At 39.1% G+C, this 16,337-nt stretch overlaps 1 protein-coding gene across 3 annotated transcripts in view; it reads right to left on the reverse strand.

Moving 5' to 3' along the window:
* The window catches only part of tsnare1 (T-SNARE Domain Containing 1), a 147,939-nt gene that overhangs the window by 107,613 nt on the left and 23,989 nt on the right, over positions 1–16,337 (reverse strand). For all 3 annotated transcript variants that reach the window (XM_034611743.1, XM_034611741.1, XM_034611742.1), the window contains exon 2: positions 3,360–3,471. In XM_034611743.1, coding sequence (XP_034467634.1) covers positions 3,360–3,444 — 85 coding nt within the window. In that variant the 5' untranslated portion in view covers positions 3,445–3,471. The remainder of the gene's footprint in view (positions 1–3,359; positions 3,472–16,337) is intronic.

Consider the following 16,337-nt stretch of genomic DNA (forward strand, 5'->3'; position numbering starts at 1 on the left):
CGCTTAGACTTTCGTGTAAGTTTTTTTTGTCAAGAAAATACTGAGACTTAGTAGCAGTAGTAGAATTTAGACTCACCATGGAAATATTACAGAAACAAGAATGATTAAGAATCAAAGTTAGGACAAATACAAGTACATAGGAGCACACATACAAATGAGTTGGAGGTTGATGGGTTAGGATCTGTCGATCTGACACAGAAATGTGGAGACACAGAAGGAACTAACTGACCACGACCACTAGCTTGGATACTTTCAGTGCTGGTCAGAGCAAACCAGTCTTTATTAGCCTTTATTAATTACTGGTCAACTTAACCAGTCATGAGACTAAAACCAGAGATCTTCCATCATTGAGAGCTGCTGTTTGAAAACCAATTAAATGCTGTAAGCTATAATTCCCAGATCAACTCACCCTGTACAATATCTAATATGAGTCAATATCCCAATGTTTCAAATATGACTCCACCAATTCAATTTGAAGAAATAAATAGTAGCATCGAAAAATGATGATGGCCCAATAATGCACCCACAAAGAGGATGTAACCATTGTAATGGTCAGCATCATAGATACAGTATGTGATGTTGACTGATAAAGATGCACGTTGACAACTCCCAGTGCAGCCAAAATATCTTGATTGCCCCCAAGTGGCTTGTTGCAGTATAGGTCATGAACCATGTTGATGAATGGGACACGGGCCAAATTAAAAAGTCAAAATATATGTGAAACAATTTTCTCTTAAAGATGGTTGCTGTCGTTTTAGGCAATTGTTATCTCACTCACTCGTGTCCAAGGGATTTTTTTCCCCCAGTAAGTTTGGTTTTGATTAATTATTTGCAATCATCATTGAAGACGGGTTGAAACATCATCATTGACAGCTGAGACCGACTCTGGCTCAAATGATCTCTTCAGCACAAGATGGCAGCATTCATATCCAGGATATTATAGCTTCATTCTGGATTGTGAGAGGAATTAGATACTCTTGTCCAGGTGTACATCATGTATATGGTCACCATCATACCTCGCATTGTATTAGTAAGGGGTTGTGACAGGCTCATTTAAAAAAAGAAAGTCCTGCAAAAAAACTGACAGCAGAAATCTGAGAGCACAAGATTGGGGAGTGCACAGAAGCAGCCTGAATGTGACATGACAGACTCAAACTGACTGGCTATTTGAGAGAAAGGGTTTTGAGGGAAACTGTTTTCCAAATCTGTAACATGAAATGAATAAATAATGTTCTAAAAAAGAAAAATCTTGTTCCTGAGTGAAGAGAGGAGGTAAAATTCATCTTCCCCATCTAATCATCTCTAACTGTATCCGATATTTGTCTCTTCATCTGTCCATCTTCCTCTCTCTCAGACCCACTCAAACACACACAGCCGGTTTGGCTGGGAACATATTTTGCCTCAGGGGTTTCGTCTTGCTCCTAACCCATTACAGGACTAATGAAAGCAGCAAGAGGATCAAATCCAATGAAGCTGCTTTTCACACTGCTTAACCCTTATGGAAACCTTTGCCCTCTACACACACGCACGCACACGCACACACACACACACACACACACACACACACACACACACTCTCTTTGATTTTAGTGAGAACATTTACTCATTGGCATAATGCATTCCCTAGACCTAGATTATTCTTTAAGTTCTAGGCTTAAAATGGTCTTCACAAAGATATCTGTGAGTACAAGTACACACAGAAATACAAACGACACTCAGCATGTAGTTGATACATAGGTAAGTATAGGCATTATAAATCGAGGGGATAATAGGTTCATACAAATGTAGGCCTATTTATGAACAAACTGAAAACTGTCACATGTAAATATCTGTTTTGTGCAGCACTTATTTGACATGTAATTTTCATATTTTAAGTGTAATTTTACTCATGTACATTTAGTGTTGATTGCTTCAATTATTCATTTCTTTATGAATAATAAATGTGTTGTGATGACTGGAAGACCTGATGTTGATTACTTGGTTATAAGTAGCAAAGTGAGAGAACGACTATAAAGTGCATGCAAACCTTCACAAAGACAATGTTGGCATGAAGTAGATATTAGCAACACGCTCACATCAGCAAAGCATGATGGTATACAGTATATTGCTCCGTTAGCATCGATTTTACACTATTTTTCATGATGCATTATGGGAAAAAATGAGTTGTTTAAAATTTCACTAAACATTCAGACACTACAAAATGGCAGACTCACTATATAGTGGACTATGTAGTGACAAGTGAGTGATTTTGGACACATCCTTTGTCCTTATGCTTTTTACCTGTGCCCAAATATTCTGACTATCTGTGCTCCCCTTTCTTATAATTCTGATTATCTCCACCTCACCAATTGGCAAAGTCCCCTTGGGTTCTCATTGTTCATGATGGTCTCATTTATGTGCAGGTACATCCTCAACTTGGTAGGGAAGATCCTAAAGGCTTCTTCATAATCAGCCAAGCTAAGGACAGTAAATAGAATGACTGCATACGAGTTTGGGTCCTTGGTGGGCCGGGGTCTTTGGTTGGCTCCTGTTAGTGGAAGGTCAGTGGGCAGTTTGACGGTGCCAGATTTGAAAGGCTTGACCAAATGTTGAGTTGGCCAGAGACACACATCACTTGCAGCTCCTGACATCAATCACTCGAAAACATCATTGGGCATCTACAACTTCCCAGAGAACTACAGAGAAGATTCTGTAGTACTTGTAGAACTGGGATTCTAAGTTACCAAAGGCTTGAAGAACAACATGCTTAATCAACAAGCACTGGTCCTAACAGGTTGGCACTGGTCACGCGCAAGTAGCACTGAGAGTTATAATCATCCTGAAGTGGTTCCTGCAGAAGGCAGCGAAATTCACAGACCTGTGTGCGCCTCTAAGTGATGAACCCAGACATGATGGTGTTTACAGTGTTTCTTGAGCTTCCACAGCAGGTACAAAACAGAAAATGGCTTCTTTCAGTCGTGGTTGATGGCAAAAATAAATGTTGCTGAGGTAGGTGACATCAACGACAGCGAGCTCATCTTCCTGTCTGGGAGGGGTTTTTCCTTTGGCTGTCAAAATTTCCCGATTGCAAAATACTCCATAAACAGTCCAGCAGTTGTAGTTTCAAATTCACTTTGCTTTTGGTCTGAATACGTAAGTATTCTCATACAAGTATGAGGTGTAGAAGTCATTAGTGTTTTGAAATACAGAGGACATCCCTGAGCTGGTAGCTACATTTACTCAATTTTCATGGTAAATTCAATCATCTGACAATCTGTACAGTCTTTCAACTGTTGTAAAATGATACATGTAAGACCTCTCAAAGGGCAGCATAAATTACATTTTACTCAAACCATGAAGAAATAAACACTTATCATTACCTACTAGCTGATAGCCCTGCCTAGTGGGTCCTCCAAATGGGTTGTGACTGCCAAAGGAGCCTCCGTCAATAGACCCGTATGACATGGTTGGTGACGTGTCAGTTGCAGGTGCCTGGGGGAAAAAAATAAAACACAACAAAATAAAATGTATTTTCACTTTGTTCTACCAATCTAAAAACCCTCCGGGTATGACATTAGCCCATGAGGGCTGGGGATGGAGGTTTTAGCAGAGATCCTCTGTTATTCATTCCCATGTGGATCAACAGTGTCATTATTACTAATCTCCAACTGGTTTCACAAACATGACTGAGTTAATTGAATGTCAGCGGCCACCACAGTCACCAGAAGTGAATCCAGTAGAACACATTTAGGATTTGGGAGAACAGGACATTTACAGAGTCCTAGTTAATGTTAGTAGTTTCCGTCGTGCTTATCCTGTTATAATAAATCAAAATGTCTCCTGTGAAACGGTCTATGATAAGCAGGGGGTATGGTCGTGGTTCACTGCTTTTGTTTGCATATAAGACATAATAGATACTGCTTTCCACCAACAAAAACTTCTCTGTCATCTGTAGGAAAATTTGTACTCTGGAACTGTTCAGCACTATAATAATGTTCTCACCTGGGAAGACCACAGACACAGAAATCATTTATTTTGTATAATCGCATAACAAATACGCTAGTGTCAGCATGACAGCTTCTCTAATTGATGATAAAAGGAAAACTCTAGCCCAGTATAATTAGGACTTTATTTTTGTAGCTCAGGCCATTAGTTGTCTTGGTCATAATGACATTGGACTCCACTATGACTTTCTTTCAAAGTCACTCATTTGAATGAGAAAACAAAGGCAAGGAGTAAACATTGATTATAGTTTACAGACATAATTAGCTGTTCCACTTTGATCTAGGTACTTGCTATGTGTGTGTATTCCTGTTCAACAAGAAGTTAGCAATATTTGAGTATGTTTACTTTTGGTTTTAGCTTTTAATCAAACTGAAGCTAATGTTGCCAATTAGTGAGTTTGATCACAATCTGTGTGATCATTGCCTCTATTTTCTGTAATGTGGCTGTGATTAGAAATCACAGCCACATTCTGGGGAAGAACCCTATCATAGCCTCGGAAAACAGGGGCTAGATGGTGTGTACATGGTGAATTTCCTCAGGACAAACACTACATGTTGGAATAAAAAGCATCATGGGGATATAGTTTAACCTGGGTGCATGCTGGATATACCCCACTTGGGAAGTTAGAAGGCCAGTTCATGTTGACATCCTCATGACGTCATTCATAAAATATGGCTGAGTAATGATTGGTTCATCCAAATCAACTGTAGATTGTGTCGGCGGCAAAACTTGATTCATTTCTACACTATATGGCGTCTTTTTCTGTCTTCATATTGATATAATGAGGACATCCTTCCTTCTAAATGATCATAAGTGATTTTTGAAGTAAAGCAGAAGGTTGTTTCTTTAGTCCTGTACGCAGAGACACCTTGAAAAATACATCTCGTCTCTGTCAATGACATCTTTTTCTGACTTAACAATTATATTTACACTCATTTTATGGGGAATAACTCTCTGGTAGGTGAAAGTTTTAGATTATCTCTCTATTACTCGTAAAGATTCTTGGAGATTGAATTTTCCAGACCATATTTCCGTTGACCTTGACTTACGTTAATCGATCATATCAACAAGTTAGTAATCAGGAGAAACATGGCATGTGCAGGATATTGGAAAATGTCCTCATCTACCTCTGTCTGTCTGTCTGTCTGTGTATCAGATATCTTGAGAATCATCATCTTATCAGTTTCACACTTGATATGTGTATTGTTAAGATCCCAAGGAAGTACAGTGTAGGAATTGGCCCGATTTGGACACGCAATATGTTTAATATTAACAAACTTTGAAAACATGCTCTGTAGCAGTGGTAGCTGCGACTCATCAATGTAAATGACGTGATAGCGTGTTCTCTGCAACAGGTGTGTTCGCAACAACCAGTTTTGGCTTCTGCGTACTGAGTCAAACTTAACCAAACTTTGAATAAGCAGGTGAACAGCTCTGTGTGCAGCTGCGGTGGCGTGGCTTCACGGTTCTGTGGACTAAGTCTTGCAGCTGGTGTTTACTTGCCGTGGCTCAATTACTGCAGGTCACTATTACAGTTTCAGAAAGAAAGCTGCAACCAGCATCACCACAGGCCAAGAAAACAGCCCGTTCCAAACAGGCACTAAACTAGTTAACTTAAATTCTGTAGGTGACATTAGTGGATCAGGTAATGGAAGCACATATAACACACAGGTGTACATATTCCAGACAAAGGTTTAACATTACTGATGGCTGCAATGCACCAAAACATTGGCAGTCAAAATAAATATATCCAGTGTTAAATAAAAATTGTTAATCGGCTGTAGTAATTTTAACGTGTAAGGATATAATTGGAAGGAAATATTGGTGGATGGCTATTTTTCCTTTTGGACAGAGCCAGGCCAGCTGTTTTCCCCTGCTTCCAGTTTACCATGTCCTGAGTCTGGCCCTGTTCTCAGCATGCCGATAAGAAAGTGACATGGATCCAATGATTTTACACTCAAACAGAAAGGAAATACATTTGTTTTGAAACATCTTGAACGTCCTTCAAGCACTAAACCTGGTAAAGCTCCAAGAGGAAGAAAATAATCCCTGTACTGATCTCAGTTTCTCTGCAGTGTGGCATGATGAACATTACAGCCTCTGAGGGCTGCTGCAGGGATCCAAACATTTAGTAATTTTAAATGTTTGAGCATGACTAAGTCCGCCTCAGATGTGACTAATATATTAGTAATAATGTTTGGGCCTTATTATCTAACATATATCTGTATTTCTGCAGCAGCACTGCTATGTACTCGGTGCAGATGTTTGTTAACAGATGAAAGAAATTAGACTGGTTCAAGAGATGAAGGATTCAGTGAATAAACTAACCTGTTAATCAGTCAGGCTTGTTCATATAACCCACTTGCATGTGGAGATTAGAGCGGGGTACAGAACACTTATCTACATTCTGCTGTAAAGGTCAACTCATCCTGTGAACATGTGTTTAACCCGAGGCGAGAGACACACAGCTGACACGCATGTCAACAAATCTCCCTCAGCGCCTCGGCCTCTCTAACAGAAGTCAGAATGTGATAGTGGTGAAGTGGCCAGCGCTCTTTCCCTACCGTGAAAGACAAGCATTCAGACAAGCAGGAGAATGTGATTACACAGAGTCACTGTGCTGCCCATTGTTGTGGTGGAGCCAGTGAATCCAGCCTATAGGATTGGCATAATGGGTGCGAAGTGGGACAGAGGAACAGCCAGAGATTCGGCGTCCACACTTTACACGGAGACAGATTCACTGGGCCGAAAGAACATTTAATCCCATTAATTTTCATAGAGAGGGGAGATTAATTACTTCTGGCAGTCTATAAACAATCTTCTCTCTGCTTGATTTCAAGCCCAGTGACTGTGCCTCACATCCCTCTGAAGCGCGGACCCACGCCGCCTCTATCTGCATATGAGATGCACACTCATGGATGCACATTCACGTCTATACACACGCATTTGGATAATCCAACACTGTGTTGAATTAATAATCCACTTTGTTCACTTACAAGTGAAAACTGAGGTAATTTGAGTGGTGATAGATAAATAATATAAAATATATAAGTATTGTCTTATAAATAGCTAGGCTAAATTGCTGTGCCAATGCTCATGCACATGGCTGCATCATCCTCTGGGACGTTCTCAGAGTTTGCCCAATACTATGAATTATCAACCATATATCTAATGAATTATGTTTTAAACTTCATCAACATTTTGAAGTTGAAACATACAGTGAAATGTTCGATGACAATATTTTTTCCCACCATAGTATTTGATGTTACCGTACAACTTCCGCTTGTAGTGAAGACAGCCGTATTTAAGTTTTTTATGGTTAGCTTTAAGCACTCAAAAGATCAGTATTACACTGATTTCACACCGAAAACTAACTGTATATTCAACAAAACACCACAAACTAACCATTCAGTATTTTCATATGTTTTTTATGTTCTTAAAATTCACAGCCGTTATCCTGTTCACCATCCTTGTACATTAAGATACACTACTCTTACTCTTTAATTTTAGTATACTGCACTGTTTTTTAACTGTCTGGACATTGCACGTTGCACTGATGTCATAATTGTTTATTTCTTCTTTTTACTTGTGTTACGACATGTATGTTATACGTATGTTATAAGTAAAAGTTGTTTTGAATTGAATTTAAATTGAATAACTCAAGTTCTTTTGTCGGTTGGTCCTAAAACATTAAAAATACTAGCGGACATGCAGTCACCATGGCCATAACTTAATTCAAGTGTTTGAATTATAATTTTTACAGTTTAATGATATCAAAAAGCTACTCCTCCTAAATGTTATTTGTGTCGTTTAATTAATCTATGACCAAGTAAAATATGGCTCATCTCAACACAATTGGTGCATATCCAACTTGACACAATAAAAACAGTTTATTTATACTTTCATTATCCACAATTTTTTGATTATGAAATTGAATGTTAAGTGTAAAACATCACAAATAAGTGAAAAACACTCATGGCATGGTGTCTTCAACTGTTTTTCCAAATGTTCCAAATAATAAAATGGTCACAAATCTCAAACTGGAAAAGCTGTTCATGGATTTAAATTTAGAAACAAACAACTGTTACATACGTTGTCTTGAAGTGTTTCTAGTTTAGCAATGGCATTAAATAATTCTCAGACATTTTCTCACACTGCCCTCCAGGAGCGACAGGCTGGGCCACATGGATAAAAGACTGGAGTATAAAAGAAGAAGTGGACATGAATTTGAGCAGACTAAAATGTATGAATCCTGTGGTGGTGAGCATGATGTGTGTGTGTGTGTGTGTGCAGTTTCAGTCTCCTGCTGTCCATCCACCTCTGAACCTGCATCTCATCCACAATCATCTCCTCCTCAGTATATGTACAGTATTCAGAATAAGGACCGGTTGGGTCACCTTGACAGAACGTTGTGTGACCTTGTGTTCTTCCCTTGTTACCAGTCTTGACTTTTTGTTTGCCTTGTCTCTTTTGCCTGCTGACCCTGTCCTCTCTGTCTGTTCACAGACACAACTCTGCTCTTGTCACGCTCAGCCAGCTCCCCAGTCACACTCTCCCCTGAACTGAAAGTCCCTGGAACCCATTTGGACTCACTCTGTTCTGTACCTCTGACCTCTGGACCCTCCTGTTTGTATCGCACCTTCATTCATTGTCAATACATTCTTAACCTGAGACTTGTCTGCAACTGAGTCCAGCCTGTTCCTCAGTGTAACATTTGTCTTTGCTAGTTTCATACTGACACAGTGTTCATGTTTCCATCCAGTGCCGTTGTTTGAATAGAAAATGCACTTGCTCCCACCTGAGCGCACTTGGGCACGTTGGTCTTTAAATCAGGTGTGGTCAAGCACGTTGATGCATTGCTATCTTGAGGCAGTAGAAAGCGAATGACCAACAAAAATCTGGTCTGAAATCTGACTAATATACGCCTACATAGGCAAGTGCACAATGCACATACACTCTGCTTGTCACACAGTCTGCTCATTCACTTTGCGCATGAATAGGAGCAGATTTGTATCCACTGCAGAGAAGCATTCTCTCTTGCTACATGGGAAATCTGCCATTATAATAGAAATCCAGCGATAGTGCAAACTCACCTGCTTGTAAAAGGTAATGGGAGGTGGAACTCTGACTGGTTGATTCCAAAACACACCCGTGGTTCATAAAGAAACCGAGGACAACCCTTGTGAACAATGCATCTGTTGTGAAAACCATTTCCTCCCCTGTAGAAATTAGAAAAGCGGATTTGGACACATGCAATTGCAGGTGTATGGTTGATTTCTCTCCTTTGCACAGAATGAAACAAGCTGTGGCACCTTTGCTCAGCTTTGTCGAGCCTGAGAGCTGCTGCTTTAGTTGTGCTTGACTGGGCTGCTTTCTTGTTGCTATAATATTAGATAAAAAAGGATATAAAAACGGCATCTACAACACAATAAGTCAGGTGTAGGTGATAGTTTCTTCATGTAATGTGAGCTAAGAGAGCTTGTTTTTTTCCCCCCCATTTCTTTTATGTGTTAATGGGAAGAGAGTGCTCATTATTGGTGGAATTCAGGGCACAGTTATTCACTGGCAATGTAGTTAGGCAGTGGCATCAGTGTATCACCAGTAGGTGCCAGTGTATGTTCAGGAAAGGTCACAGCGAAGTCAGATAATGAGAATCACAGTCTTGTTGTTAATCTAAACTAATATTATTGCATTTTGCAGGTAAGCCTGTGGCATCCTGGTATTGGAGCATTTTGCATTAACACTCTGCTAAATTATCTGTGTTAATTAGCGACCGTACTGACTGTGTAGGTTTAGCCAGTTAGCAGCAGCTAATGTTTGGTTTATGTTCACCAAGTGGCAGTGAGAGTAAGCTCTCATGTGTGGGAGGCCCTATGTTTACAAATATTTACTGTTTATGAAGAAATATCAGGTATGCTGAGGGAAGACTATTTGAATGGGCGTTAATGAGATATAAAACCATTTAAAGCATTTGAGGGGTGGTGTGATCTTTAATTTGTTTTTATCTAACGTGTTGTTTATAGTGAAAGTCATATAGTAACAAAAAGCCTCAAAAACTATGTACAAGCATTTTGTACATTATAATGAGCCTCTGTAACATCATTCTGTCCACTGCTATATTTTGCATACAGCTGCAAAGGGATAATAAAGGAAAGAAATATATTTGCTGTATTTTTTTTGTAAAAACTAAATGATAAATAAAATGCATTATTTTGACTATTATTATTATAAAAAATAATATGCAATAACAAGAAACATGACATAGCGGTCTTGTTTTCATTAATACCTATACAGTACTGTACATACCTTCCTCCATCTTTTTTTATTTTACATGACATTCAAATATTAAATAGACATAAAAATGTTTGTCTCGCCCAATGTCAGCTGGGATTGGCTCCAGCTGCCTTTAAAGAATAAGCGATAAAGATAATAGATGGTATAAAAAACAACAATATAAAATGCACCCCACACAAATATAATCAACCTGTAAAATAAAAATGTATTTGTTAATATGTAAAATATATATATATATATTTCATAAGCATTTTCAGTGCAAACAAAAACTAATCTGAGTGTTGAGATATTGTTCTGGTAGATGAAAAGCCACTTATAGATGAAGACAGTCCTCGCTTATAGAGAAAAATCGGCTCTCACACTGGTAAACAGAGCAGAAGTAAGGCAGAGTGCTGTGCACCCCTGTGTGACACTGCAGGACACAGAAGGATGGTAAATACTGGCCTGGCAGGGCAGAGTGACTGGATGCACAGCTACTCAGTCCCCCACTCCTTTCAAAGCTGTCATTATCAGCAACACAAGGCTTAGCTTAGCCAGAGCAGGCAACTGAGCAGAAATAAGCCTACACCCCGGACACAAATGCTGCATTTATCTCAAACAAGCAGGGCCAACCTGAGGCGGGATTGTGCCTGAGCGAGTGAGTGCCAGGGTTCGACATATATGGATTTCTTTTTTTTTTAAAGCTGATAACATTATTTCAAGATCTAAGGAATCAATAATATACTTGTTATTTAATTATTTTACATTTTACCATGTTCTGGTGATTCCTTTAGCCCCAAATCCCTAAAACAACTTCAATTTCCTTTCTTAAGTAAATAGATTTTGCATAATTGTGTATGGTTTTTTTTTAACACACACACATAGTTACATGTAATACTGCATGATTTGATGATGTAAGACCTAACAGTATAATAACAAAATACAGTATGTTCAATGTTCAGCTGGATTGTGTTATTATATAAAACAAATGTGGTCAGATTGCTCTTTTTTTGAGATGTGTGTGTCAGGATGCCACTGGTGTGTCGGCTTATGTGGAAAAGAATGTTTAGACATGCGTCATGTGTGTCACCCATAAACCTCAAGCCTCTGAGTGGGTGTTTCCCATTGCATCGGTTCAGTGACGGCTGAGAGCCGGCACTGCCAGGAGATGTACTGTCGACTTGTGTGGTATTCTACAGGCTGGATGTGATACATGTCCACATAGTGCTATCAACCGTTAGCAATTCAAACTGTCTGTTCCCTTAAATTCCATAAATGCAATGCTGGCAGAATGGGAGGGAGAAGAAATAATCCCTGATTCTGACTTGGTTCACGCAGCTTTCCAAGTTGCCTGTGTAGTGATCACAGCAAATCATTTTAACCACAATATAACCAGTACTACGACAGCCTTTGACTTGTAATTCCAATTGTAATTAGATATCTGGAATTTCCGACACCAACAATATCTTTAACTTATATGAAAAGAACTACAAATACACAAACTGTTGGCTGAATGACTGCCAGAGCTGAACAGATGCATCAGCTCTGGCAGTGACTGTACATCAAATACAATTGTTATGTTTGTGCCAGGGATTCACTTTGGAAAAAAGTGCTGATTATACAAAACATAAAGGCGAATTTTTTTTACGTTTATCTGGTGTGATGACGAGCTTTAAAACCAGGGCTAACGAGTTAAAATAACATCAATCAGGTTCCTTTAATGGTTGACAGTGGGTATTTCCGACGATTAGTGCCGGCGCGATCCTCATAACAGCAACTAATCACAGTGTCTCGCTCAGGACACACAACATAGCTGGCTTTCTTCCTAGCGTGCCATGCTAACTGTCCATGCAATGCTAGAGGGGAGTATACAGGGGGGAAAAAAGAGTACAAGGTTCACCAACTGCCTCTGCCACCTCTCTACAGACTCATATCTGTTTGCATTTTCATTATCGTGATTCGATTGGCTAGCTCCAATGCTTGAATATTTGTTCGGCTGATGCCTGTGCTGCAGTTTGAAAAGTTAGGCTTTTCTAAACTTCTACCGCTCACAGTGCAAGCGAAGAAAAGCAAGGGGACCACAATTCAGTTTGGCACCTTAAGACGTCAACGTGTTCAAAGTGGGGGATGCTTCTCCTGTTCTTCCCATTTCTTCAATTTGAATGAAGACAGCATCAGCAACAGTGTTGACCTTCCAGCATCACTAACCCAAGTCTGGCTCCCTCATGCTGATATACCTGTGTCTGAAAATAATCAATCCTCTGCTTTACAGCAAGTTTCAGTTTTCTGTTTAACTGCCCGTCCCACAGCTTTACTGTTTAGCTTCACTCTCACTTCTACTCTCCATTAGCACCAAACAACAGACAGACAGGTAGAGACTGGCTGGAGAGCACAAAGGATCATTTAATGGCTAACAGGGCCAGATCTTTTCCTCTCCTGATGGAGATCAAATACAGAACTACAAGAGATGAGAGGAGAACGTTAGACCTCTTCTCATTAGGTGGCAAATTAGTTAAATGTTACACCTTTCAGGAAAACTGTGACTGAAATGACAATGGCAAAGGTGTACAGTATTAACTGAACAGTTCTTAATGAGCATCCTCAAAACGACAGTGCAAAGCCACACCAGAACTATAATGTAATATTTCATAATGTTTCTTACAATAACAGATGTGTGTTCTATAATCTGTTCTACGTGTGGGTTTTGTTTAAGTCCTACTAACTTATCTCTCCAGTAGAATCCAGAAACTCAAAGAGCCACACTGGTGGTATACGTTAATAATATTATTATAAGATTTTTTCTTTCTTCCTATCACTTACAAATAAATTTATTGTTTCACACAATTACTTAAAATTATGCAAACTGTACTGTAGGATTTAGATTATTATCTAAATCTATCAATATCCTCTAAATCATTCTTCCTGGCAGCCTTTGGTTTCTATGCATTTCATTATTGTATTGAAATCAACCTGCAGGTGCATCAGTCTGATCATTTCCGAGACAGAAGGTGATGTTGTGGTATTTTCCAGAGGATTTCCTGCAGAGGGCTCAGTAATTATTCTCTAATTACAGTGAAAAACAAAAACTGGCATAGTTGATGAGAACCATTGATTTGTTTTGAGGAAAGCTGTGAAATTATACACAAAAAATGGATGAGGGCATGTTATGTCAAGTTTATCCAATTAAGAGTTTCAGTTACTCAAATAATTTATAAAAAAAATTAACAGCCTAATTACCCTGAACCTAATTAAATGTCCTCTTATTAATGTCACCAACTTTATCTCTTCCACTTTCATGGAACCTGTACTAAATTCTTGGAAACCTGTCATCACTTGACCTATGGATGAGTCCACACTTACAAGGTTCTTTGCAGAAACTCTCCTGCCAACCCCGAATTATAGAAAGTCCTGAGAAAAGAGTGCCTGGATGTATTACTAAAGGGTAGTCTGTGAATTTATTCAACTCTTGAAATAATGTCTTCTGACATCACTGCAATGATAAAGCAACACGTGTTACATGTAACATGAATATATTAGTTCAATATGACGTTTTAACAATTTCATGGAAGTTTCTTTGTACTTGCACAGACGAATAGATAAGAACTTTAAAAGATAAAATAAGATCTATTTTACATTCCTTGTGATTTAAAGAGGTGATAAAAGAAACAGTAGTGGTTCAAAGTTCATTCTTTGGAAACAACAATCTAATAACATCCATTTAGCTTATGATCAATGATTTTCATCAGCAGATATATATATAAATATAATACTGTACATCTGTTCTTTACTTTATTGTATTTAATCAGTAGACCAATTCAGATGAAATGGTATGGGTAATGGCGATACTTTAGGTTGCTACTAAGGGTGCTACGATTGATCTGCCACCAATGTATCTGCCGATATTGCCTCTAATTAGTTTGATCCGCGATCTCTATAAACGGCGATCAGAGGAGCTGATCAGATGAGGCAAAACATACAGCTGTCACTCATGAAGTGCAACTCTCAACAGGGATGACAAGGAATTGAGATGGCTCACTCATTAATCTTTTAGTAAATACTTTTGTATTGTATCTTAGGTAGTTATTTAAATACATTTTTTCCCCTGGAGCTGATGCTGGAAATAGCTAACGAGTGAAGCATCTTGCTTCTCTTCTCATCTCTGTTGAGCGTTGCACATGCGCAGTATCGATTAAACATGAGGCTGCATCTGGGGCTTCGCCGGTCTGGCAGTTCGGACAGGTGTCTGATCACCGTTTGCTTCTCTGTGATGCAAATGACGAAGTGTTTGTGCTCTAGCTTAAGTAGCAGATGTTTGTGTTCCTCAACGTCACCAGACTCCCTTTAAAATCCTGCACTTTTGAGAGTTGTTGAGTGAAGAGAAACTTCACTTTGTGAAACGCTGTCTGGGAATAATTCGTAATTATTTGAGCCTTCTTGTAAATTCGGCAAACGTTATACATGAAGTTATTTCTTTCTTAAAGTAAAGCATTCGTGTGCATTTGTCCCAGTGTGTTGGCAGGACAGATGCTGGTCAGTGCAAACAGGACGCACATTTCTCCTTTCTCTGGTATTAATGCCTTTCTTCGTCATCTATCTGTGATGTGAAAACATCAGATTTCCACACAGTCAGAAAGTGTGTGTCCTGCTCATATAGGTCGGTCATAAAATCCTGCACAGCATCACTGCTGCAGCTGCTGACAGTGCAGGTGAAACATGCGACACAAACCAAGGGTGATACAGGAGTTTAATGTGGTGCTGAATTGAAAAAAAGGAACAACTTGACAGTAATAATGGACATTTATTGACAGAATTCTGAGTAGGATCCAGCCCCGTAGTGTTTATTTGCATATAGAGTGAGGAAGAGAAATTCGATCATAAGTGGTCACTTAGATCACCCATAACGCATGTTAATCACTCGTAAACAGGGCCATAGACCCTGTGATCTGTATCGGCCGATACTACTTCAAAAGGTTGCTACCACTGTAGGGGAAGAAAGAAGTAATTCAAATGGTGAAAGGGACTGAAGATACAATCAGCATGAACATTTTGCAACTTTGTGTTTACATTTTGCTTTCATTCATCAGAAATCTGATAACAGCTAAAGCTTGATGGTCATATAATCTACCCAAACACATTCTCATCGGGACCTGTGACCCTATCTTTGAATTCTCCAGCATTGAAGTGGTTGTCTCTATCCAGTGCCGACTGCACTTCTGTATTGACTAAGCCCACACAAAAGCCACAAGCTGAATAGTGATTGGCTGTTACCTTGTGTTGCTGTGTGCATCAAAGGGATAAGCTACAGATGGCACCCTCCCTGTCATTTCCAGAACATATCGACATGACCTAAATTAAGACGGTGAGAGATTTATAATGTTTGTTTTGTTAAAACTTTGGTTTGTTTCACACAATTATCTAAATTAAGTTAAGTTAATTTGGAATCACTTTAAACATGTTGGATGTTTTGATTAAAGGAGGGTGAAGAACTATGTTACCCTTATTAGGGTAAACTGCTGATATCAAATGAGAGTGGACTGGTCAGTATATCATATTTAATAAAAAGGCATGACAGACCCATATATCAGCCCATCATTACTATGAATGGTATGTGTGTCAGTATGTCACACCTTAAATTCAATTTGAAGTGATTACTCAAAAGACACTAACTGCACAGTGTAAATCAGAAGAGTAATATAAGGTGTATTTTATTGTCATATTACAGTCAATGGTCTGGGATCAAATCAGTGAGACACAAGGACACTCTGATGATGTTTCTTCAAGACAGGACTGACCCTAATCAGCTCGCCTCCTTTTGACCAATCTGCTCAGCCTAACATCCCAGACATCCTGATTCCCAGCTCTGATGGAAGCCCCCTGTCTGATTAACTCACACGCACAATTCGATTAAGTGACTCTATTGGGTCAATGGACATATAAATGTGTTAGATATGATTCATTTACCAACCCAGAAATGTCTGTTGGAATCATTCCATATTCTGAAGTGTGCTGTAATGGTTCTCATTTAACCCTAATGTTTATTCACGGCCTCTGTGAAAAGAAATAGCCAAGAAGTTACCACC

The sequence above is a fragment of the Hippoglossus hippoglossus genome, chromosome 16 (assembly GCF_009819705.1).
Source record: "Hippoglossus hippoglossus isolate fHipHip1 chromosome 16, fHipHip1.pri, whole genome shotgun sequence".
In the NCBI taxonomy this organism is placed as follows: domain Eukaryota; kingdom Metazoa; phylum Chordata; class Actinopteri; order Pleuronectiformes; family Pleuronectidae; genus Hippoglossus; species Hippoglossus hippoglossus.